The following is a 25099-nucleotide window of genomic DNA, read 5'->3' on the forward strand; positions in this document are numbered from 1 at the left end:
ACTCAAAATAGATCCATTTAACTTCCCATTAAAATATATGGTTTATTTATTAGCCATGCCCATAATATATGGTTTGGTTTTACGATGTAATCTCAAGTCATCATTAGAGTTATTGCATTTCATAAAAATTTTAACGAATTTATTATTAAATAGTTTATAATTGAATCAGCATAAAAGAAATAAAAAAAAAACTTCATTTTGACAATTATAATTTATAATTGTCACAATCACCACCTAATTTCAACGTATTACCATCTCAAAGAAGAAAAAAACCGAAAGGGTACCCGAAAATATCTCCAATGCTTTTTTGTATTTATTTCCATTTTCTCTTAATATCGTTTCGAATCAGCAACCATTTGGCGGAACAGAGCCACCGAACCGAAACCAACTTTGGCATCTCCGCATCTCCTCAAAAGCATCTGCTTCCCTTCCTTTTCCGATTCCCTTGAAGGATCCTCCCTCTTTAAATTTCTAGTTCTTGATTTATTGTATGGCCTTCGACTTGAGAGCTTGAAAATTCTTTTCTTTTATACGCAAAGAACATCATCATCATCATCATCATCTAGCTATTCAATTTCAGGTACCATCTTCTGTCTTTGCTTTAATCCTTTCTTGGTTCTTCTCTACCCCATTCTTATATATTTCTTATTTTATTGATTCCATAAAAGACGTTAGCAGCTTAGACTTTCTTGAATTCTTATTCTGTACGATCCCATTTCTTGATTTTGAGGTTTGCCTTGAAAAAAATACGGCTTTTGATATATTAATTAGTTTATTTATTTTGACGGCAAGTGCGCATTTGTTTTAACAGAGGATGGATGGTGTAAATCATACGAGTGAGGATTCAGAGCTGATATCTGAAACAATTGAGAAACTCCCAGTAAGTGTTTCAAGGGAAGGGAAAGGGAAGAGATTATGGAAGAAAGTTAAGTACCAGCTTGTAGAGTACAATTCCTTGCCCGCATATTTAAGGGACAATGAGTTCATTTTGGGCCATTACCGTTCTGAATGGCCTTTGAAGCAGGTTCTGCTCAGTGTCTTCACTATCCACAATGAGACATTGAATGTTTGGACGTAAGTTTCCCATCTTATGGCAACAACCCCTTATTTAGTGTTTCTCATGGAGTTATTAAAAGTCTCTTGTTTTGGTGTTTGTGCAAAAATCTGCTGTAGATGTTGGCGTACGTGGATTGTTGTGGTTCTTTACTGTTTAGAGAAAGATTGGTCACTTATGTTTCTTGCTTGATTTTGTACTTCCTTTTGATTTCATATTTAGGAAGAAAGTAGTGTGCTGGTTGTCTATGTGACAGGGGCACTTCCATTTGGAATGAGGAAGCGAAGATACGAGGACAGAAATGAAATATGGTTTTTATTGCTGGCTGATAGCGTACAATATTTATAAAATGAGAAGTTCATATTCAACAAATCTTGTGGTTTGGAATGCTGGTATATAAATGTTTGAGAAATTGCCTAAAATCTCATGTGGGTGGGTTAGATTTACTTTTGAGTCTACAAAGAGGGATGATATCAAATTTAAATTCCTGAATTTTTAGTCAGTAACTCAGCTTTTGGTTGTTCAGTGAACTAAAGGTTTGTGTTCCAAGATTTGGTCGTTTCAATATGCCAGTCGTATTTTGTTATCCTGACTTATTTCCAAGATCCATGAACTTGGTGATGCAATATTTGAAGTGCCCTTTTCATAAGTTTTGGTTCAGAAGTCAGATGTTCTGTTTCGGGTCTTTAATATCAGATTATTGATTCACTGCAGGCATTTGATTGGGTTTTTCCTTTTCCTTTCCTTGACCATATATACTGCAATGAAGGTTCCAAAGGTGGTTGATCTTCACTCTCTACAACTACCTGAGGTGTTGAAAGCTGATTTGCACAAATTGCAAGAATGCCTTCCCTCGTTACCCAACATGCCTGATCTGCACAAACTTAGCGGAGAGTTAAAGAGTACATTGCCTTCAATTGATTTGCTTCCATCATTCTCAAGATGGCATGTCATGGACCTTCTATACAATTGTTTGCCTGAGCGGTTCTCACATAGCAACCAGACTGATGCGTGTGTTCTGGTAATGATCTTTTTCCTCAATGCTGATATTACAGTAAATAGATGACACTGGTGGGCCACATTCTTGGTGGTTGGTGATGAAACTGGAATTTATGCCCCTGTCTGTGGTAACATGATATGATGCTGGTTGAAATTAGATGGCTGATTTGTGAGGGAGAATTTAGAATTCATACTTCTGATTAAATTGGATATTCTTGTTCCTTGGTGCATTGAGCATCAAGATATCCTCCCATGTTTGTAAGATTTTGGAATACTGAAATTGCAACATTCTATGAAGTTCTCCTTCATCCTTTTGCTTTTGTGGTGGTGTGTTGATTGGTACCGATGCTGTCTTCAGAACCTTGCCTCTGAAGGATTGAATTTTGCTTTCTTTTGCATTTAAAGATTTTTTAAATTTATGTTTGTAAATCAGAAATAGGCAACTTGCCAATTGCATAAGCTCTGAGTTTCAAAACTTCTCAACTATGACTCTGAGCAACAGACAGCCTATAACTGACATTTGTGCTGTTTACATAGAAGCCATCTGTATTTCAAACTATATTGCGTGTATCAATTGCTTGTTTTATAATCAAAGGTGAAAACAGCATATATCCACACTCTTAGAGTGTATTGTTTTACAAGTTGCATGTAACATAGAACTACGTTCTACATTTCCAAAGTTTCAGCAGTTCACCTATTTGATGCTGAAGGTTCACTTTGTTGCATGGGATGTCATATCTCACACTACAACTTTTTGCGATTATTTTAAGTTAGTCACGCCTTATCTTTACTCATATTGCTGTGATGTTTCAGTCTATTTATAACATATATATTTTAGGAACAAACATTGATTTATTTTTCTGTTTGTAGTTAAAAGATTGAATGGTGCTTGTATTGCGATGATTAGAATGGTAGTCCAACCCATCAGTAGTTGCAAGAAGAGAAGGGTTTTAAAGAATATTCTTTATTGATGCTGATATTATTTTTCAGTTGCTGCTTTCTACCGTTTTGTATACTCACAATTTGCATGTATAGAATCTCCCATCTAATCTCCTGTCGTCATTTGGCTAATGTTCTTATTTCTATTTTTCCCTATTAAATCCAGCGTAGCATGAAGGAGGATGTTGCAAACATGATAGCACCCCTGATGCTGAGGCCAATCACACGTTGGCCATTCTTTGCTTTCTTGGGTGGGGCTATGTTTTGCTTGCTAGCTAGCAGCACTTGCCACCTTCTCTCTTGCCACTCCGAGCTCTTAACATACATCATGCTTAGGCTTGACTATGCTGGAATTGCAGCCCTCATTTCCACCTCGTTTTACCCTCCTGTGTACTACTCCTTCATGTGCAATCCTTTTTTCTGTAACCTGTACTTGGGTTTCATAACTCTCTTGGGGGTTGCCACAATATTGGTTTCACTACTGCCAGTGTTTCAAAACCCCGAATTTCGTACCGTTCGTGCATCCCTTTTCCTTGGCATGGGTTTGTCTGGGGTGGCGCCTATTCTGCACAAGCTTATCTTGTTCTGGCATCAGCCTGAGGCCCTTCACACAACTGGCTATGAGGTCCTGATGGGGATTTTCTATGGAATCGGAGCACTGATTTATGCCACAAGGATTCCAGAAAGATGGATGCCTGGGAAATTTGACATTGCAGGGCACAGTCACCAACTTTTCCATGTATTGGTAGTGGCTGGAGCTTATACTCATTACCAGGCAGGGCTGGTTTACCTCAAGTGGCGAGACCTTGAAGGATGTCGAGGAACGTAATTCCTGAATGCTAGAAGTAACTGATTAGTGGATGAGATCTTAGATTAATGTCATTGTGTCTCTAAATAAGTAAAGCTGGCCTAGATATTTTGAAGGCAGTGGAAAAGCAAAATACTTCTCTGCTGTGGTTTTTGTGCATTACAACGAATGTCTATGAATAAAATAATTTTATTCTCTTGTACTGTATTCTATTATTCAAATCGCCTATAAGAATATGTGCTGGAACAGAAAATGGTGTTCAGTTTCTACCTCTTGATTTGAAACTGTCCAAATGATGAGGACTGTAGCGAGTTTGGGTTGATAAATTCAGCCCTCAATACACATGCAGCAGGCCATGATACAGAGTTGTCTTTGGTTTCCATTCCGCAATAGACTTTGATAGCGTGAGATAGAAGAATACCGAGGGACAAGACAACACGGAACAAAAACGGAGATAGAGTTGTCTTTGGTTACCTGCTTCCACGCTTATCTTCCTGTGAGCTTCCGAAGAATAATATATATAAAAATAATCTTCGAAATGCTTGCATTGAGAGTTGAACTCAAGACCTCCCGCTTACTAAACGGGTGCTCTAACCAACTGAGCTATGAAAGCCTTTACTGTTGTGTATTCTCAGATGCGATACCATTGCCAGACAGTGACAGACTAGGACCCAACTGTGATCAGAACGGTCACCGTCTTTGGTTACCTGCTTCCAAGATAATATATATAAAAAAAATTATTGAAATGCTTTCATTGAGAGTTGAACTCAAGACCTCCCGCTTACTAAACGGGTGCTCTAACCAACTGAGCTATGAAAGCCTCTACTGTTGTGTATTCTCAGATGAGATACCATTGCCAGACAGTGACAGGAGAGACCTAGGACCCAACTGTGATCAGAACGGTCACTGTGTCTGCAGTTGGCTCATCATGTTGTCCGTCTGAATTAAATCGACTCCTCACATGGAGGTAGGGCAAACAGGGTTGCGAGTTTCTTTCTTGTTTTGGAGTCTGATTGTTTTATAAATAAGTTTTTATGTTAAAATATATATTAATAATGTTTCTTTTTAAATATTTTAAATATTAATATATTAAAAAAATTAAAAACATATTAATTTAAAATAAATAAATAAATTTTAATTTTTTTTAAAAAAAATACTTTTAAAATACATAGACAAACACTCATTCCCGTAACCTAGCCATTAATTTCTTTTTCAAATAAATCACTGGGGCTCTTAACTGCAGTTGCTAGACTCTACTTGAAAATTAATCCGAAAAGGGATCTCAGTCACCAAGTCAATAGTTCATCCATGGATTATCATCGAGTCAACCAAATGAATTGTTTTTATTAGAGCAATATATTTCATCATTTTAAAAGAAATTTTTTAGTACCGATTCGGTAGGGTTTATACAATGTTTGATGAGGTTAAATAAAATCATTTATTGGATCAATTTTTTTATATTTTTATGTTCAACATTAAATCTAACTAGAATCAAACTTCGAGATCTGAATTTTCAAAGTCAATTTATAAAAAGCCAAGTCGGTTTAACAACTATGCTCCAGACATGATTTGTGAATTCTGATACTAAAATATACCTGGACTGGACTAGGCTCTGCAAAGATGGATGCGACCTTAAACCGTTGAACGGAACAAAGAAACAAGTTGGGGGAGCATGGCCTTATAACACGAGCAGAAGATGAACAGAAGACGCCTTTTTGTTTCCTCTTTCATAATAAAGCTCTTCTTGCTTCTTGTGAGATAAAAGCTGATTATACCACAAAAACATGTCATGGAGGATCTGATCTCAGAATTGGTGTCTTCACTTGGTGGTCGTTTCGACTTGCGTGCTACATATGGTTTTTGGACTCCTCACTAGCAACGGACAACACCATTTTTGTCCTCGTTGACATACAAAAGTTGAAGAATTCATGCGTCCATTAATTTTTTCTGATTTGTTGCACTGCAATAATTTCTGATTTTCAAAGTGATTTTAAATTATTTTTCATTAAAAAAACATAAAATTAATGTGTTTTTAAGTGTTTTTTCATTTATTTTAATTTAATAATATCACTAATTATGATATTACTAATATTATCAAAAAAATTCCCTGGTAAAATAAATCTAACGTACCAAATAAGATTATCAATAATGACTCAAATGTATTGTATTTACCGTACAAAAATGATCTTGTGCTTCTAGGTCTTTCTTTGTATTTTTTGTCCAATCTCTTATCTCTTGTCGTGGAACTAATTTCAGAGTGTTATATTTGAAATATTGCAATTGAAAATAACAAGAAGTTTAAATATTGTGTATCCAATCACTAAATATATGAACTTTGCCATTTCGGATTGTCTTTTTCAAACCAGATTATCTCATTAATATTAAAAACAATGTGCTAATAACCAAAATAGCCGAGTATTGTCGGGTTAAATGTTGATGGTTAAGAGAATTTATAGCTAATTATAGTGCATTGAAGTGCTATAAATATTTGTCCGTTTGGTTTTCCTGTTTTGACTTGTGTGCTGTTTTAGAATGGGTTTTCAACAATCGATGGCCACATCACATGACACTATGGCTCCCATTTTCCTCGAGACCTCCTTAAACTAGAATAAGGCGTCTCTCCATTTTATTCTACAAATTAAAGTCAGAAAAGTCTCCGAACTTCATAATAACCCCTTCTTTCCCTTCAAATTAAGAGGTTTTATATCTGAGTTCCTCTCCCCATACTGTACATAACCAACAATTAAAGATTCAAGATTAATATGGTGATGAAGGAGAATAACTCTGTTTTTTGTTTACTTCTTAAATTACAATTTTAAAATTAGTATTTAATAAAATATATTAAGATCTTTAATGTACTAAATTGACCTAATAATGCATCTTTAAAATTGCTTGATAAGATATATATTACTCTTTAGTGATTATATGTGATTTGGAGATTCGGAGAACTAGGGGGTCGTTGTTTTGAAAATAAAATAATTAATTATGTAATACAAGAGCCAAATTAAAGGAGCCCCGGGGTTTAATAAAATAAAATGGAACCCAATTCTTGAGGCGAGGGGAAGACGACGGTATGGAGGATAATAATTAACTAAAATAAAATAAAACTTAAGACAAAAGTATCGTAAATGACGGAACTTATGCCGGAAATGTCCAAAATCATACCAGAAATTGTAGTTCAACTGGAAAAGTGTCGGTGATACACTGTCACGTGTAATAGCCTACGTGTCACTTCTAAAACCCCACACCTCATCAACACGCGCCCCATTACTGCCGTAGTTCACGCCTTACCTTGTCGTTTCAGGTCTAAGACTCCCTCTCACATGTCCTTCTATTCTTACCATTTGCTCAGTAAAATTTTTAACTTTAATTATGATCAAATCAATCCCCCGTTTTTTAAAGATAAAGAAAATATGAGATCCTTCATCAAATAAATTTAATCGAACCGAATAATAATAATAATAATAATAACAACAATAATAGACATATTTTTACAATTTTTTCAATACTATTTATATATTCTAATGAAAACCTCATTAGAATGTTTGATAGGTATTCAATGGATGTGATATGGAAAAACCTAAATGCAAGAGTTTGAAATTTATGTTTTTTTAGGTATCCATGTACTTATAATATAGAGAATTTAGTACATAATAAATAATATTTAGTGTCTACTTGTTACTCAATTAGCAATCTTATTTTATATTTTTTTAATGAACATGGCGTTCTTAAATTGTAGTTAGAGTAATTTATTCCTTTTATAATTTTTTTTATATAATTTTAATTATAAATATTCATGAATATTCAAAATTTGGTTATAGAATAGACAATATTCTTTTGTTGTCAGTAAGATTTTAACATAAAATTATATGACAACATTTTATTACTATATCGAGATAAAAGAGACATGAATAATAGGGACAAAAAAAAGATGTCTCCAATTCCTTTATATTTTGAGATGACAAAAATCAACTCTAAAACTATTATAAATATAAATTTATTTCAAATATTTATCTCCATTCCTCTAACCAAACCAGTTTATATTCTTTTTGTATATATTTTTTTTTATTCTAAAACACTAATCAAATACAACCTAGAAGATATGATTCGAGTTTAGGGGAAAAAAAAATAGATTGACATATACTGAATTTATAACCATCCCTAGACTCAAATAACAGACGAAGATAAATTGACTTCATCAAATTTTAAGTAAAAGCACCTATGTGAACAAAAACAAAAAGCAAGGACCATATTATATAATTATTAGCCCTCGATTAACAAGCCCGGCGCATTTTAGCCTACAAGGCGCCGGGACACCGACGCTCTCCATCCTCCAATCACAAACTCATTTTCTTGCTCCTAAATACCCCACCAGATTTTTGCAAATTATATGATAATCTCTCCTGTATAAACCCTCTCCTCTTAACTTGCGGCATCAATATTGGTCAATGCATTAAAACCTACCTAGTCCAACACATCTTTCACTGTCGCTACTACTACTAGCCAAAAGAAAATACAATATTACTAGAAAAATCTAACCTGGTTAGCCTCTCTCTTTCTTTCATATGCAGTTTAATGTAAAATGATCACACCAGAAGTGCCCCAAAACAAGTCTCAATACTCTCCAATGGCGAAATCAAGTGTTAGAAACAAACCCTTTTCCTGTTTCAGTGACGGGTTTCTCTATCTTGGCGGTGCTCTATTAGCTTTTTTACTAGTCTGGTCATTGTGGTCTTACACAGTTCCGCACAGTTTCGAACCCAACGGTAGTACAAAATCCGCCACCAACGACCCCCAGACCCACCAATGCGTTCAAGAAAATCCTGCTGTCAATTTAGGCTACGACCCACCAGACCAAACGTTCTATGACGATCAAGAAATGAGTTATTCGATCGAGAGACCGATGAAGAACTGGGACGAGAAGCGAAAAGAGTGGCTCAAACGTCACCCTTCATTTGCTCCTGGCGCTCGTGATCGTGTGGTTCTTGTGACTGGATCACAATCGAAGCCATGCAAGAACCCAATAGGTGATCATTTACTTTTAAGATTCTTCAAGAACAAAGTTGATTACTGTAGAATCCACGGCTACGACATCTTTTACAACAATGTTCTGTTACATCCTAAAATGTCTAGTTATTGGGCCAAACTACCCGTCGTTAAAGCAGCCATGCTAGCTCACCCAGAAGCTGAGTGGATCTGGTGGGTTGACTCGGATGCCATGTTCACCGACATGGAATACAAGCTCCCGTTACGGCGTTATGATTACAGGAACCATAACTTGGTGGTCCACGGCTGGGAAAAGTTGATCTACAAGGAGAAGAGTTGGACGGCTTTAAACGCTGGCGTTTTTCTGATAAGAAATTGTCAGTGGTCTATGGATTTCATGGAGAAATGGAGTAGCATGGGTCCAATGAGTTCTGAATATAAGAAGTGGGGTCCAATCCAACGGTCAGTATTCAAGGACAAGCTGTTCCCTGAATCAGACGATCAGTCGGGCTTGATCTATATGCTTTATCAGGATAAGGGTTTGATGGACAAGATTTACTTAGAAGGGGAGTATTACTTTGAAGGGTATTGGGCAGATATAGTGCCAACGTACGATAACATAACGGAGAAGTACACGGAGTTGGAAAAGGAAGATGGGAAATTGAGGAGACGACATGCAGAGAAAGTGAGTGAGCAATACGGCGTGTTTAGAGAACCACACTTGAAGGAGGCAGGGAATGGTAAAGGGAGCTGGAGGAGACCCTTCATCACACATTTTACTGGCTGTCAGCCTTGTAGTGGGGATCACAACCAGATTTATCACGGGGAGACTTGTTGGAATGGGATGGTCAAGGCTTTGAATTTCGCTGATAATCAAGTCTTGAGGAAGTATGGTTTTGTGCACCCTGATTTACTGGATTCTGGCACGGTCACCGAGACCCCCTTTGATTATCCCGATGATGGGCCATGGTGAATGATTCACCGACCAAAACATAGGAAAAAAAGGTAAGTTTTGTTTGATTTTGACAGTGGTTAATTTAGTTGCTCATCCGTGCATGGTGTTGTATTTTGGTTTGGTTTATACTGTTTTTTTTTTTAAGTATTTGATCAGAGGTTTGTCTGTTTTTTATAAGAGCATCAAGCATAAATTTTGAGTATTCTTTTTTATACCATATACAATAATTATTAAACTCAGTAGTTGACCCGAAAACCCATAAAATCCTGATTGAAGATGAATTTCAAATTAAATTGAAAAGGATATTAATATAATAAAATCTTTTTGACTCGTTCACGTTTTCATGAGATTAGCCGAGTTAATTTTAATGAATTTGTTTTTATAATAAAAACAATGACCCTTTTTTTTTTACTGGAGTTAATTTGTGGGTTGATATTGACATGGCTACTCAGCTTCTTTTCGAGGTTAGTTTCAAGTCGGTTCTCACAAAAATATGTTATATACTATGATGATTGGATGTTTGTAACGCATGAAATAATTGATTGGCCATTTTAATTGTTGTATTGGTGGCCATGGTTTATTTTATTTTTTTTCACTCTTTTTAAAAAGGAAAAAAAAATAAAAAACACTACGGCCATAATTGAAGGCTTTGTTTGAAAGTACTGAAAAGAGAGAAGCATGTAGTGGCATTTTTTTACATGGCTTAAACTAGTGCATGATTGGAGGATAATGTTCCACTTATGGAGGACTTGGTATGATAGAAGCATGATTTTGTTAGGTGGGGTGGGGTGACTTGAGTTTATGTGCATAAAGAAGAGAATTGTTGGCGTGACACTTGAACTTATTTTTGACTAAATCATGGTGCTTTTGTGCTCGTGATAGGGACTAAGATCTTCGTTTTCCAAAGTGACCAAAAACACCTTCCAGCATCCCTTCAACCATGCCCAAGTGGCTGTTGTGATCAAAAGAGTAGCTATTTTTTTGGATTTTCTTCTCTCTCTTAAAATTTCCAAGTTTCTGTTATGGTGAAACAGTAATTGCCTTGTGGTGGGTTGCTAGCTTGCTACAATGCCTATGTTTTCAATATCAACATTTTATATCGTTGGATTTGAATAAAATAATAAATTCAATGCTTCAGATGGGAATTGACACTGCGTCGATTCTTAAAACGTAGGCAATCTAGACTCATCCCTACCTTGTGATCCCAGTTCCGAAATCCTTTCCGGCAGATCCATCGAGCCTGGAAAAATTTCATTACATGGCTAATATGCTAGTTGTGGATATTAGTTGTTCCTGAGCAGCTGAGTAGAATGATAAATCATTAAATTATTTGAAGACATAGTGGCCTATCAATTCATTCTAGATTCATTTTAGATTACCCTTGTGATTGAGCTGTATTATTCCATCTATCATCTCGGATTTTTAGTTTTTTTCTGAGTTATTCCAATTTCATCATTCCAATCCCGACGTGTTACATGTATTTTCTGATCTCATGGATTCATATATGCACCCGGACAGTTTTCTACCTGACTTTGAAGTGGGGGCAATGCCTCGTGTCTGTAATCTATGACAAGGCTTTTCAACTACGTTGTGTACGAGATTCATGTGGATTATTGTCAAAAACACTGCATAAATCGAATTATACATACACATGATTTCTATCACTCAGTGCTCATACATATGTTTTGTTGAATGACAGAAAACCTGGCTAGGGTGGTTCAACCCTTCCATTCCTGTGCGCATTCATGCGACATGGCTGTATATTTTCTGTTGGCAATTAGGGATGACTGAATCAAAATGCAGCAGTTGTCCTCAAGTAGTCTTGCTTAAGGCAGTGGATTATGTTTCATCAGTATGTCTGCATGCACGAGACACTCTTGCAAGATTCATGTCTTTTTCTTTCTTCGTAGGTCTTTCCTCCCTTTGATAAATGTTGTCTCCATGCTTATAAGGTATATATAGCTAGCAGTGATTGCCATGGTGAATAGGATGACTGTCCTGCTTTATTGAAGCAAGTTTTGCTTGCCTTGCCTGTGCCTCTGTCTCCTCCTCATGCCTTGATTATGTAGAGAACTTGTGCAATAATTGGCCATTGAATCTTGTCGCGCTACTTCACCCAAAAATTCGGATCCATGAGAAGAAGAATAAAATGCAAGTTGTCTGTGTTTCTACGATTCTTTTTTTAAAATCAGAACGATTTTTAGTCTTAAATAATGCAAAACGTAAAAATATAATTAATTAGCGCTACTTGTCTTTGGTTTTTTTTATGCCTGGTCTATTTTATCTTTGATTGCTTTTGATTTATCTCTGAATAATGATCGTTATGTTAAGTATTTTTACCAGAATTAATGAAAATACTTTCTGGGGAGAAACTTAAACCTAACCCAGTTTTAGAAGATATGTGTATTTCTATTAATTTTTGGGAAAATATATATTAGAAGAATATATCGAAGAATAATTTAAAATGAAGAAAATATTAGGAACAATTATATTTGTATGGATATATTGGAGATGAGGGGATAACTTAAGCTAATTCTCTTGAAAAACATGGAGTTGTCTTATGCTTAATCACTGGTTTTTTTTTTTATGATTCTTCTAACAGCATATTTGGAACCAATTCTACATGAAATTGAATCGATTGCAAGAGCAAAATGGAATTCTAAAGTTACAATAAGAAAAATAATAATAACATGAAAATGTTCTAGCAACTAAGATCTAGCTGTTGTTGCAAGAACCATGCTGGAATCCCATAAATTTTTGTCCCATGGTTATACCAAAAACATGGGAGGATCAAAGTTCAGATTTGATCGTAGAGTGAGGAAGGGAGGAGATGAAATGGTAGCAATACAGATTTTAAATGGTAATCGTCAATGTCATTATATCAAATCGCAGCTCTTAAGGTGCGATTTGTAACAGTAAACTTTCTGCAAATCCACCCTACTGAAAATCTATCAGAACAGAGGCTGCTTGTTTGGTTTTCCTTTCATCTGCAATTTGTATGAGCTAGCAGCATAGTGTTATATCTATGTTTCAAGAATCCAAGGAGCCTGAAACAAAGCAACCTACAATCAATACACACTGTTGAAACAGATAATAAAAGATCACATTGAAAACATCTGAGCTAATAGTAATTAACTAAACACTTGGGTTTCTGGTATGTCGACGCATCAAAAGGGAAATAGATGGATGGGGCATTCCTCAAGTAGATTTCTACTCCAATCTCAAATCTTGATCACAAGTCACCTGGGCTGGAGACCTCAAAGTTTGGTCTTGAACGGCAGTCTCCACAGTAGAGGACTTCAAGCTTTCCTTTGCTGATGTAGGTGGGTCAGAAAAGTTTGACGGTTCTGAACAACATCTAAACGAAGATCTGCTATTAATGGATCATATATATATATATATATATAAACCTAGCGGATTTATTTACATAACAGAGCTAAGTTCAATATAACTTGACATAAAAAGTTTTAAAAATCAAATTGTTAGGTGATACTTAAATTTTACTAGATAATTTTTAAGATCCAATTCTATATAAGGTCTAACAGCTTTGGAAAACCCTCAAATTAGGTCTAAAAAATATTATTTAAGTTTTTGGATTTTCTATAAATCTTGGATTTGATATCATGTTTTTTTTCTTTCAGGATTTTGATTTTCCCGCATTATAATGATCAGTTTCTTGACTTATCTAAAGAGCTGTAACCTCTAAGAAGGCAAAATATATTATAATTGTAATTTAGAATAAAACTACGGGTTAGTATTTTTGTATGCAAACCCTGTTCGGTCACAAACTCTTATCTTTCTTTATTTGTGATTTCGTTTGCATCACTTGCCACCCTCTTAGCCATCCTCCTCTGCTTTAGCTTGCTCTGTTTAGCACCACCTCCGGAAGAAAACAGATAAACAAATAAAAGCATTACCCAATTTGCTAAAATAAAATAATTAGATTTCTTGCCTGGGTTGTCAATGGCAGCACTAAGAGACTCTCATATTTAACAGCATTTTGTCGAACATTGGGGTACGTTCTTTAGACAATGTTGAATGACTGTCCTAAAATCACTATTAGCTTTTCCTCATTAGTTAAGGCATAATATTTGTGAAATGTGAATTTTAATTAGCCCACAACTTTATGACCGTACGCCTTTGTTTGTCTGGATTACTGCTGGATCCAATTTAGTTAAGGCGTTTAGATTGCTAAGTCATGCTGACTAGCTTGCTCAAAACTTTTCTCTTCTGTCATCGTCCCTCAGTTCTTACCAAGCTCTGGTGCGTAGTCGACATCTTGCTAGCTTCAACTTGGTTGAATAATAATAATCATGCCTGCGGCACCCTCTGCTGTCCATTTCTTATTCGTTTAGGGTGCTCAGCCGGTGCTCCTTGCTCAAACCAGAACAACTCTGAACGTTAGGGAAGATAAGGGAAGATCACCTGGGCAAACCGACCGAAGCTGCTTGACTTATCCAAACCGAACGATAGCAGCTTAAAGCTAAGCCTAGAGTAGTGTCGCCGCTTGATCGGCGCTTTGACTTTGTCCCTCGGGATCCACCACGGGTTGGGTTTGAGTGAGAACTGCGTGATAGGTGACTATCCAGCACGGTTCGGAGAGCAATTTTTATTTTTTTTCAGTCTGCGCTGGTGAATGGAACTAACCAAATACTACCTTAACACTAATCCATATAAAATTTCAAGTCAAAGAAAAGAAAGCGGATGGGGATGAGGATTCTGAGACAGAACTTTCCAATTCCAACAAAAATAAATAACACATTTAAGGTAGTATGTATCGAAGGTTTTCTAGCACCAACCTTCAAGATTAAGTTCAATTACTTTTTCCAATTTAGGACGAGGCAACCTTCTACATGACGACTAAGGATTAAGAAATTTATGAAAATTGATGACAAGCTTCCTTTTCAATTGTCAAAAACAAGGATATGAACGGCACACGTGCCAAAGTTGGAACATTAAGCTGAAACAGGTACTGTAAATATATGTTGGCAAACAAGAAATTGAGCCAAATTTGACAAACAAGAGAACAAGAAAGTCTGAAAAGTGAAGATAAAAGGGAACTACCGGCCCCCTACTTCACCTTATAGAGACAGCATAGCTTCTGCTTCTGGGATAAACATTAGTCTTAACCCTGACATCCTCTTCATCAAAATCACATGGTTTTTCTTCATCAATCCTTCCAATAGCAACAGTATGACTCCTAGGCATATTGTCTCCTAGTCGAGTTGCAGATTTCTTAGGACTATATTGTTGTCTTGCAGGAACATCCACATTGATCTTGCTGTTTCTACTTCCTAAATTACTCCTGGTGGAGGCAGCCCTTAAAGGCTCACTACTATCATCCAAGGGGTTTGGTTTTGTTGAGCTGACACTGTAACTTCGAGGCATGTTATTGAAATTGCCTGTTGGGCAACTCATCACACAGACCTGATCTGAGTATTCAGCCATTCCCTTCATGTAGAAGTCCCTGGCCCTCGCCAAAATCCTAAGGGGTGCCTTCAGAATCTTTTTAAGTGTGCTTTCTTTCCTGGACTTCTTATTGATAACCATGTTCTCTAAAGAAGACTGAACAGAGTGATAATAAATACAGGTAAATGGGAGATGAAGAAAGCAAGAAGAAGACTAGAACTTATCCTCGAGGACTCTGGACATGAGTTTATAGATGATGCTCTGCAATTACAGGGGCTGGCAAGGCAAATATATATGGAATGTTGGGGCTAATAGGATTGCAATTACTAGTTTATCAACAGTCGAAAATGATGGGGAAATGATACCATTTCAATTAAGTTTTTTTATTTATTTAAAACCATAGTGTTAAAATAATAGTTATTTTTTTTTATCTTATATATATGAATTTAATTAATGGGAAAATTAAGATTAGTTTAGAATCTTTCATGCCCATAAACGTTTTCTATACTAATTATAACTTGCCAACAAACCATTATTAAGCTAAAAATTACACCAATCATATGAATTTTTTTTTCATATTTAAAGAACATGGATTTATTGTTAAAATATATGTATATAAAAAAGAAAATGACATTTTAATTAATTCTTTGTAACCACTTGATGATGTAGTTATTTTTGTTTTATTTTTATTTTTTAGTTAACTCAACTTTATCATTCAACAATATTTAAGAGACGACCAATATAGAATCTTTGATGTCTGTATTAGTTTACTCTCTTTGTGGCCATATATCCATTGAATGGAGTGTGGTTTACGGACCAATTGTGGTGCATTTGTCAAGTAATTAAGCCGGATCATAGATTCATGAGAAACTGCAAACCGGAATAGAAACGACACGGAAAAAAAAATCCAATTTTTTTTTTTTCTAAAATGAAGAAATATACAAACTCAGAAACCTATACATTATATACTGTAACTGCCGTTTTAATTTTTCGTTACTGATAGTTCAATGTTTATTGGTTTTTTTTTTTCCTGTTTTCTGGAATAGCTTTTTAAAAAGATGATTATACAAGGGGTTATAATCTGTTATCTCATAACTCTGTTAAGTGCTAAGTTTAGATATTTATAAGTACAGTAAGATACTATATTTATTATTTTTTTGGATTCAGTTAAATATTAAATTTAAATATACATAGGTCCTGCGAGATGTTAAATTTATCATCTCTAAGGCAAACCAAGTATTGAGCTCTAAGCAAACCAAGATATTAAATTTATAATCTCTAAAGCAAACCAAGTATTAATCATGGTCCAGATACCCATATTAATTTAAAAAAATATTGAGCTCTGGATGTCGATGGGTTGTGTTGAACTTGTACTCTTTATTCCAATAGAATTCTAGGCTTCTTGGTAAAACTTTAAATTAAAGATATTTTATTTAAAAAATCAAAAATATTTTATATATATAGCTGATATGTGCTTTCCCCTTCCACAATTTTATTTAAAAAATCAAAAATATTTTATATATATAGCTGATATGTGCTTTCCCCTTCCACAAATGAGGAGATCTCATGAGCTATATTTGTGGAGATCTCAGGAGCTATAAAAAATAAATCAGTGTAACTTTCATTAGCCAAATTGTTAGAAACAGAAGATTAATAATTTTATTCTAGGTCTTAACTTGGCTTTCAAACCTATAAGATAGAATCAGATTTTATTAATGAAACTATCTATAAAAAAATGATCAAAAATTTATTAATTGTTCATTTAGGAATCGAGCCATTATCATTTCCAATTATCATTGGATTTGAAGCCTCAAAGTTTTGAAAGATTCTCAATAGATACTAGTGAAATGTTGTAACTTCGAGAGTTAATACAAACCAAATGTTTTATTATTATTATCATCCTTAATTACTATCAAGTTGAAATTTCAAGGTTTGTTTAATAGTTACTAATATAGTATATTGGTTTAATCCGTGCAACTTCAATATAGTTTCAGCTAACCAAGGAGTCCTATCAAGTTTGTAAACCTGACAGGTAAATGATTTCTATATAAAAGGTTTTGTTTTTTGATAAATATATTTTTATAATAATTGAAAAAATTATATTTATTTGAGAAAAGTCTTTTTAATAATTGTCTAGAAAACCTTCATCAAGGAAACAACATTTCCTCTTATTTTTAGGACCAAGAATATAAAAGAAAGAAAGAAGAAGAAGAAGTGATGCCCAACTGTTTTTGATTATAAAAAAATATCCTAAATCACCGACAGCAAACTCTTGGTAAAAATCGAAAAAGAAGTTCAAGAGAGGGGGAAAACATGTATAAGCATTATACTTTGCAGGTCACAATCTTGGCTTATATTTTAAATGGATGATAAATTAAATAGATACATTAAATAGTAATACATATAACTTCCATCCAATCCTCGATTATAACATATGCCAGGATTCCAAATTTTAACCTATTGTCGTCTGCATTTATTCTCAAAATTTGCCCACGTCTACCTTCTGATGTCGTAAGAACTTTTTTTTAGCTATCTATAAAGTAAAAATTAAGTGAAAAACTTAAATGTATAATTTTTTTTTTAAAAAAAGAAAAACAATCTGGTGTTCACGAGTGGAAAGCTTGAACCTGATAGAGTCAATATTTAATGTAAGTCGCTAGGAGTTTCCGTTTCCACTTAGGCACGTTCTTGAAGTTATAGTTTTGGACTCGGACTCGAGAGTTATCTGATTATGACATATTTACTCACTTAACCATCGATCTAAGATTTGACGTCAACTAGGGAAAAAAACACAAGTTTTTTTATATATAAAAAAGAATATTGATTGAGATTTTTTTTAAAATAATCAAAATTTATGTTGCCTGAGCAGCTCTGATCAGATTCCGAGTTGGAGTTAGATTTTATAATTATGCTCTCAAATCAAAATGACATTATAAATCATATAACTAGAAAATTTATCTTTTTTTTTTAATCATCGAATACACACTAGATATGATTAAAATCGATTAGATATTGGAAAGTAAAAATTGTGGACAAGAACATAGAGAACAAGGAGTAAACGTGGGGGCTCGACCCCAGAGTGTTCATTACGGTTGCAAGTCATGTGACGGTGCGAAGTGGTCAAGTCTTTAATTTCGTTTTTGTCAATTTCTTAATTAGTAATTTGAAGCTTTCACTACCTGTCATAATCACCCTTGACAACCACTCCTTGAGGGCAAATAGAAATATCCTAGCAAAAGAAACTCCCAGCTCACAAGTTTGTGTATAGTTAATTTTAGTTTAGATCAAAATTAAAATTTAAAAACATCGATTATGTTGTAAGAAAAAAAAGAATCGTGTATTAAGTTAATAAATAGTTTAGTTACTAAACCTGTATTTTTTTTTTCCAGTAGAAAATACTTTTAATTAGATAGCATAAATTGATACTGAAATATACATTGACAAACAAGGGAAAGACAGTCTTGAAGTTATTTTCTTTATCATTTCAATTCAAGAAAAATAAGGATGATTCTTTCTTTTTATTCTAGCTGTCTTCATATCTTTCGTCTTGATATAATACAAAAATATCATGGTAGAGTGTAATCTCGATTAAATAATATAATTTTCAAACCCGATTTAAATTTTTAGTTTAAATAACATCTTGATTAGATAGTATCTCCGATTAATTAATAAATTTACATGATCTGATCTATGTTTAACTGTACATGTTTTGGTTACTTGAGGAAAGTTATTAAGCGAACCAGCAACTTGGGCTTCCTTATCTCTCCGGGCTTTGTTGGGTACCCTGCTAGTGAAGCTGCTGCAAGTTTCCTCCCATAGATATATTGTGGGCTCACCTTGTCGGCTTGTTCATAAGGCCATGCCCTAATTTCCAGGTCTCTCAATTTCGACATCTACCCGAGAATATATTATTTCTTGTCTCGATAAAAATAATAATAAAATGTTTATATATATATATAAGATTTAGAACCCCGTCATGGAAAAGCTTATCACATTAATAAAATATATTTAAAAAAGATATTCAACATAATACTCTCATTGTTGGGCATATCTTAATGACTAATTTAGTCCCTTTCTAACTTAAAATTAGGAAAACGTACTACTAAAATCGAGGGTGGGTATATCCCCACTTCTTTTTATTGTCATTTTTTATGGGTTTTGTGTTGTTATTTTCACTTCATAAGTTTATGGGAGTGACAGAACTATATTTTTTTATTTTCCCCATTTCACTTTTTTTTTCCATTTATATTATTATTTGATTATTTGCTTTCGTTTATGAGAAAAATAAAAAAAATATTTGTCTTCAATTAAAAATTGATATAAAATAGAAAATTAATATATATTTACTTAAATACATCCTTACAATATTTGATTATTTGTTTCTTTTAATGTTACATACCCTTAATGTTATATAAATAATTATATAAAAATCTTTCAAATTTATTATTATATATAAAACAACTCATTGATCCTTAATCTTTTAACTACATCCCTTATTTTCTAATTCTATATTTTCTTAATATTTAAAGTCTTTTATATTAATTATAGAAACCTCCTCAAATAATATATAGACTTCTCTTTATATTAAATATGTAGTTCGATTGAGAGAGAGAGATTCAATGCATTCACACGAACCATCAACTATAAAAAGTTTGAAGAAAATGTATGAATAGGTAAGATTTTATATCACGGAACATTTAAATAAAAGCAAATAGAGTCACAAACTCAAAAATAGTATTTGAGTAATTTATTCGTATAAATATCATCAATATGTTTTTTTTTGTAATTAAATTTAGATCAATTTGGGTTTTTTCATAATTTATTGATAATTCTAAATAAATTATCTAAATGACCCCCAACAACGTGCGGACACATTTGCTAATACATATCCATAATTAATAGAAGGACGATATGTCATATTAACTTATAGCTTCCAAGGAAAAAGCATGATGGCTGATGTAATTAGCCATCCACGTCAAAATATTAATTTTTATGTGTGTGGTTCAACCTTAATAGTGCTTAGAATCGATCTTCCTGATCTTGACTCCAACGGTTAGAAAAACAAAAATCCCAAATCAAGTTCAATATGTCAAGGTTAATTTTATGTTTAATTAAAAACAAATTGGCCAAATTAAATATACAGTGGAATTGTATGGCAAATGATTGTTCGATAATCTGCTCTTGTTAGCCTTTCATCTTTGAGATTTCAGATTGAAAGCCATGTTTCCACACTTAACAATATTATCCATTGGTATACTTCTTTTTATTATGAGCTTGATTATATATTTTTTTAATTAATATGGATATCCATTGTTTCAAGATATAAATAGTAAAAATAAAAACATAGATAGTGAGATTTAGAACCAGAGCATTTGATTTGATCATTATTTCAAGACATAAATAGTGAAAATAAAAACAGTGAAGATAATTGAGATAAAAAAACTTATATATGCATATTTTTTTTAAAAATTATAGAAATTTACTTTAAAACTATTACATAAATAAATTTGTTTTATTTTTCGCTCTTTGTACCTCCAGCTAAGTTTTTTTTTTTATTTTAAATTATCAAGCAAGCACAATTTAAACGCATTATTGAGTAATGTGGGTTGCATATGAAAATTGCAGCAGGATTACCCATTGAAAATATGTACAAGTGAAGAAAAGAAAAGAAAGGTCATGCATTATTGAGTTTGATTGAAATCTGAAGACGATGGTACTTCAATAAATTACTTTTTTGACGCAATTGCTTACAGCCAATTTTACAAGATTCTATAAAAACTTAGGACGGCTGCGACTTGGAGATAGAGACAGGCCACTGTAGTTTAGTTTTAACATCGGTTTAGATCTGAAAACTTGTTGCTTCAAATATTTTCCTCGCTACTCTCCCAACTTTCATGGTAAGCAAAGGAAAGCATGATCGTGCAAGCATAAATTCAAGCCATTGATCTTTAGCTTGCCACAATTGGCACTGGTGTAGATTCATGGTAACTAAGTGTGTTTTTAGCATTATAACAGTGTCGTGAAAAAAATACAACAATTACTAATAAATATTGTATTAAAAGAGAACCAGAAAGAACACAAGATTTAATATAGTTGGACAATTATATTTGTATTCATATGAACAAGAAATTTTTATTTTCACTATATTAAAATAGGACTACATAATATATATTTATAGTAGGCCTTAAACTACATAAAAATTCCTGATTGTTCAAATAAGTTCGGTAGACTCCACTCCATTCTTACATTTGTCTATGAGCCACAAATTACAAATAATTTTTGCGATTACAATTGAAAGGTAGGTTTTTAAAATATAAGTTTACAAAAAATTATAAATTGTTATTTTTTCATAACCAGGATCTACGTAAAATTATAGTATATATTAATTAACTAGGTATTTTTAAAATTACAATTAAGATAAAACACAATTTTAAACACACCAAGCTCCCAAACAAATCCTAAGAGGGTGAGAGTTTAGGGAGAAATAAATCTTATTAGTACATGGATAGTGCAGCGAAATTAAAATACCATCAATTGAATGCTGTGTGAACCTTGCTTGCTGGAGAAAAACTTTGACATGCATAATCCTGTAATGTAACAGTAGGACTAACCTCAAAGAAAAATAAAATATCTTTATTGGGTCACCACTAAGAATTCATAGCGTTCTAAATTAGAATTCGTTGCCAGACATTTTATTGGACATTCCATCCCTTCGAACTTCTTCACACTTACTAGCTGGGAGTTCTTTTCTCACTGCCTTGATTCTACAAATTAAAAGCAAGAAAATTAGCTAACACAAACATATTAATGCTCCCACTTCTCTTATTCTTTCAATAATGCATAAAGTTAATGAGTGTGTGTGTATTTGTAGAATAAATTTACTATCATAATCATGAGATTGGATGGATTACACATATAATAATAAATAAATTGTTGAGTACTTTAATTTAGCAAAGGATTCTGAACAAATGCCAGGAGAGTGACGTGCTTGATTATGTAAGAGTAGAAAATGGGTCCGAGGCGGCTAGCCTCCACCTTAGCAATTTGGGACCTCGTCTCATGTACATGTTCTTCCATGGCTGGCGAATTATTCGTTTCTTATAACAACAATTCTGCCTCTTCTTCTTTATTTTTTTTTAAATAATGTTTTCTTCAGCTTCTTGCACAATATGTTGATTAATTAATTACTTTACCTAATTACTTTACATGGTCGGCGGGCATAATTGTTTTTTCAAAATGTATTTATATAGGGTTGGATATGAGTGAAACTAATTCAAGTTTTTGATGAAGAATGTTGAAAAAACTTGGTTATAATTCAATCATGAAAAAATAAATTATTTTATGTTTCATAAGAACAAATAATGAATGAATATCGATTTTTTTTCAAAAAATATTCAAAGGACGAATGAAGGCAATTACGGTGGGAAGTATTTTAATGAATAAAATAAAAAGATTCAAGAATTCAGCATCGGACCATATAGTCGATGTCAGCACTCACATAGGCGTCGGCTATAACATAGATATATAGTTTTATTTATTTGTTAGTTTATTAATTAATTTATTCTTACATATTTGTTTGTCTACGTGGTAATTATATTTAGATTAAAAATATATTTTCTAAAACCAAATACGGTTTAAATAAACGTATAGCTTCAGCAATAAGTAGTTTCCATTTCTGTCTCATCCACAGATTTCGTTGTACAAATCTTTGTATAAAGTAGACGTCTTCCTTTGATCAATTCTCATTCCTCATCTTCTCAAAATTAAAGCCCGCACGAGCACACCAAAAATAGTTCCAGCCAAGCTTGTTTCTCACTATGGAAACATATAATTCTTCTTCTTCTTCTTCTTCTTCTTTGACATCATCATCAATGTACTCGAAGCAATTCTCAGAAGAAACAAAGGGCTTGAAAATGCCACAATCTTACCATTCATCACTTCATTCAATCCGGAAAACCCAGATGAAACCATGGAAGAAACCAATAGCACCATTGCCACCAACCCCACCAAGAGTTTACAAGGTGGATCCTATAAACTTCCGAGACCTTGTTCAGAAGCTCACTGGTGCGCCCAAGAAAGAGCCAGAGCCAGAGCCGCAGTCAAGGCTACAAAGCGTGGCACCTCCTCCACTTGATCTCCTTACACCAACATTATTTGGTAGAGACAGAGAGATCGCAACAGTACCCTTACAGCTCCTTCCTTCGCCTGCACAAACCCCATTGTCTGCCAGCTTGTACCAGGAGCTAATGTATGAATCATTGGATGCAAAACCCGAGAGGATGCCAGAAAGTATAATGTCTGTATCAAGTTCCCTCGAATTGAATGTGTCACCATCTTATCATGCTTGGTGTTCCTATCCTCTTCTGAGCCCAGGAACTCTTTCCAGTCTTGAGCAAGGCACCGTGCTTTAGATGTTACATCCCCATGACATATTTTACTTCCAGTACTGTTAGCACAATTTCTTCTAGCTAGATTGAAGCAGCTCTCATACCCCATTTCCTCTTTTCGTTTTTCTTTTAGGGAATCATTTCGTTTTTGCTGAAGCTGCACAGAGATGCTGTTTAAAACCCAAGTTCTTTGCGTTGTAATTAGGAAAATATATATGGTGTCGGTTGAGTCCTAGCCATTCAGCTTCTTAAACACCAGAATAATCATCAATCACGGAAGCCCTGGACCATGTATAACTAGGTAGTCATTTGTGTATAACAAAGTGAATCAATCAATGTATAAGAATGTTGATTCGTTTTAATAATTTTCTGATATTGTATTTCAATGTACGTGCGTGGCTAATTACATTAGAAAGAAAGTTTATGCACTTGATCAAGTGCTTAATTTGTATGCAAATCATGTAATATATGGTATAATTTCTCCAGTTCATATGCCAGAAAAGCTTTGGTACAGTATGATTACTTGTGTGAAATTAAATGTCTAGAATAAACTGTAGTTTAACTGACATCGTCCTCTTTTATGATCCTAAGCTAGCGATCTCAAGTTCGATTTTTTTATTTTTATAATAAAAAATATATGTATAGTGAGAAAAAAAAACACAAAAGGACAAGAATATATAGTGAATTATTTGGATGAGTGGCTATTACCAAACAAGCTATAAGTGGTTTTGATCTGGATTCAAGTTTGTAATCTTTTCTTAAAGTTAATGAATTATGTATTCATACATATGGTAGTGGATGTCTTCCCATCCTTAGGTTTTACCATGTTAAAAATTCTTGTATTATCTATTTTTATTTCATAATTATTGCTTAATTGTATTATTAGCATAATTGTCATTCGATAATTGATTCAAGAGCTTAAAAGTGAATCCGAAAAAGTTATTTTATCTAAGGTTGAAGGTCAATGACCCTAGAATTAGTTGAATTCAATCCTAAAATTGGCAAAAAGAAGACATGGTCCAGTGTCTTGAAACAAAACAAAGATGGAAGCGTGTATTGAATTTATTATGTAATGGTGAATTAGACCTTCAAAAATTAGAAATATGGCTAAAATAATTAAGGTTTATTTTAGTGCTAATTAAGCAGTTCTGCGTAGATCTTCAAATGATTACTCTTGTTAGGCTGCCAATTGGTGGTGATGTACTCACATGGTGGGAGGTCTATTCTACCAGATTAGAAACTAATATTTCACGGTCTATTCAAATACGAGAGAAAACCACAACTACATTATGAAATGAACTTGACCTAATTGGATGCCCCGAAGACATAAGAGAAAGATGCAAATATCTGTGTCAAGAATAGGGTCAAATTGTCCAAGAGTATGCTCTACTGAATCTCAGAGGGACACTGTCATGTTGGGTGTTGATTTTGTGTGATCCTGGCACCTCGACAGAACACAAAAGCTGGTTTGAACTTCTGATTCTGGGATTTGATGATGCTGGTTTTAAAGCTATGCTTCTGGGAAAATAGGATAAAAAACTTTGGTTTCTTCTTCTTCTTTT

At 33.8% G+C, this 25099-nt stretch overlaps 3 protein-coding genes and 2 non-coding genes across 6 annotated transcripts; 3 read left to right on the forward strand and 2 right to left on the reverse strand.

The window, feature by feature from the left end:
• Positions 1-325: 325 nt before the first annotated feature.
• On the forward strand, positions 326-4015 carry LOC105113382 (heptahelical transmembrane protein 4-like). The gene is made up of 4 exons (XM_011009537.1): positions 326-580; positions 812-1074; positions 1769-2075; positions 3159-4015. Exons 2-4 carry the CDS (start codon positions 815-817, stop codon positions 3819-3821), a joined length of 1230 nt encoding a protein of 409 aa, XP_011007839.1. The 5' UTR covers positions 326-580; positions 812-814; the 3' UTR covers positions 3822-4015.
• A 324-nt stretch (positions 4016-4339) lies between these two features.
• On the reverse strand, positions 4340-4413 carry TRNAT-AGU (transfer RNA threonine (anticodon AGU)). Its single transcript has one exon. It is a non-coding gene; the product is annotated as a tRNA-Thr (tRNA).
• Positions 4414-4546: 133 nt separating this feature from the next.
• On the reverse strand, positions 4547-4620 carry TRNAT-AGU (transfer RNA threonine (anticodon AGU)). Its single transcript has one exon. It is a non-coding gene; the product is annotated as a tRNA-Thr (tRNA).
• Positions 4621-8160: 3540 nt separating this feature from the next.
• On the forward strand, positions 8161-11913 carry LOC105113383 (putative glycosyltransferase 7). Of its 2 annotated transcripts, none has more exons than XM_011009539.1 (2): positions 8161-9791; positions 11441-11913. In XM_011009539.1, exon 1 carries the CDS (start codon positions 8383-8385, stop codon positions 9757-9759), a length of 1377 nt encoding a protein of 458 aa, XP_011007841.1. In that variant the 5' UTR covers positions 8161-8382; the 3' UTR covers positions 9760-9791; positions 11441-11913. The 2 variants fall into 2 exon arrangements, with proteins under 2 accessions (XP_011007841.1, XP_011007842.1); XM_011009540.1 differs by lacking the exon at positions 11441-11913 and adding an exon at positions 10625-11269.
• A 10930-nt stretch (positions 11914-22843) lies between these two features.
• LOC105113384 (uncharacterized) lies at positions 22844-24015 on the forward strand. Its single transcript, XM_011009541.1, has one exon. It carries the CDS (start codon positions 22968-22970, stop codon positions 23559-23561), a length of 594 nt encoding a protein of 197 aa, XP_011007843.1. The 5' UTR covers positions 22844-22967; the 3' UTR covers positions 23562-24015.
• Positions 24016-25099: the final 1084 nt, after the last annotated feature.

Source organism: Populus euphratica, unplaced genomic scaffold (genome assembly GCF_000495115.2).
Source record: "Populus euphratica unplaced genomic scaffold, PopEup_1.0 scaffold416.1, whole genome shotgun sequence".
Classification (NCBI taxonomy): Eukaryota; Viridiplantae; Streptophyta; class Magnoliopsida; order Malpighiales; family Salicaceae; genus Populus; species Populus euphratica.

What these genes read in the sequence shown, in the direction of transcription:
- LOC105113382 (XM_011009537.1), top strand. Translation starts at nt 815, where the DNA reads ATGGATGGTGTAAATCATACGAGTGAGGATTCAGAGCTGATATCTGAA. An exon ending in GAGACATTGAATGTTTGGAC is followed by an intron (nt 1,075 to 1,768) that starts GTAAGTTTCCCA and finishes GATTCACTGCAG; the next exon opens with GCATTTGATTGGGTTTTTCC. An exon ending in AGACTGATGCGTGTGTTCTG is followed by an intron (nt 2,076 to 3,158) that starts GTAATGATCTTT and finishes TATTAAATCCAG; the next exon opens with CGTAGCATGAAGGAGGATGT.
- LOC105113383 (XM_011009539.1), top strand. Translation starts at nt 8,383, where the DNA reads ATGATCACACCAGAAGTGCCCCAAAACAAGTCTCAATACTCTCCAATG.
- LOC105113384 (XM_011009541.1), top strand. Translation starts at nt 22,968, where the DNA reads ATGGAAACATATAATTCTTCTTCTTCTTCTTCTTCTTCTTTGACATCA.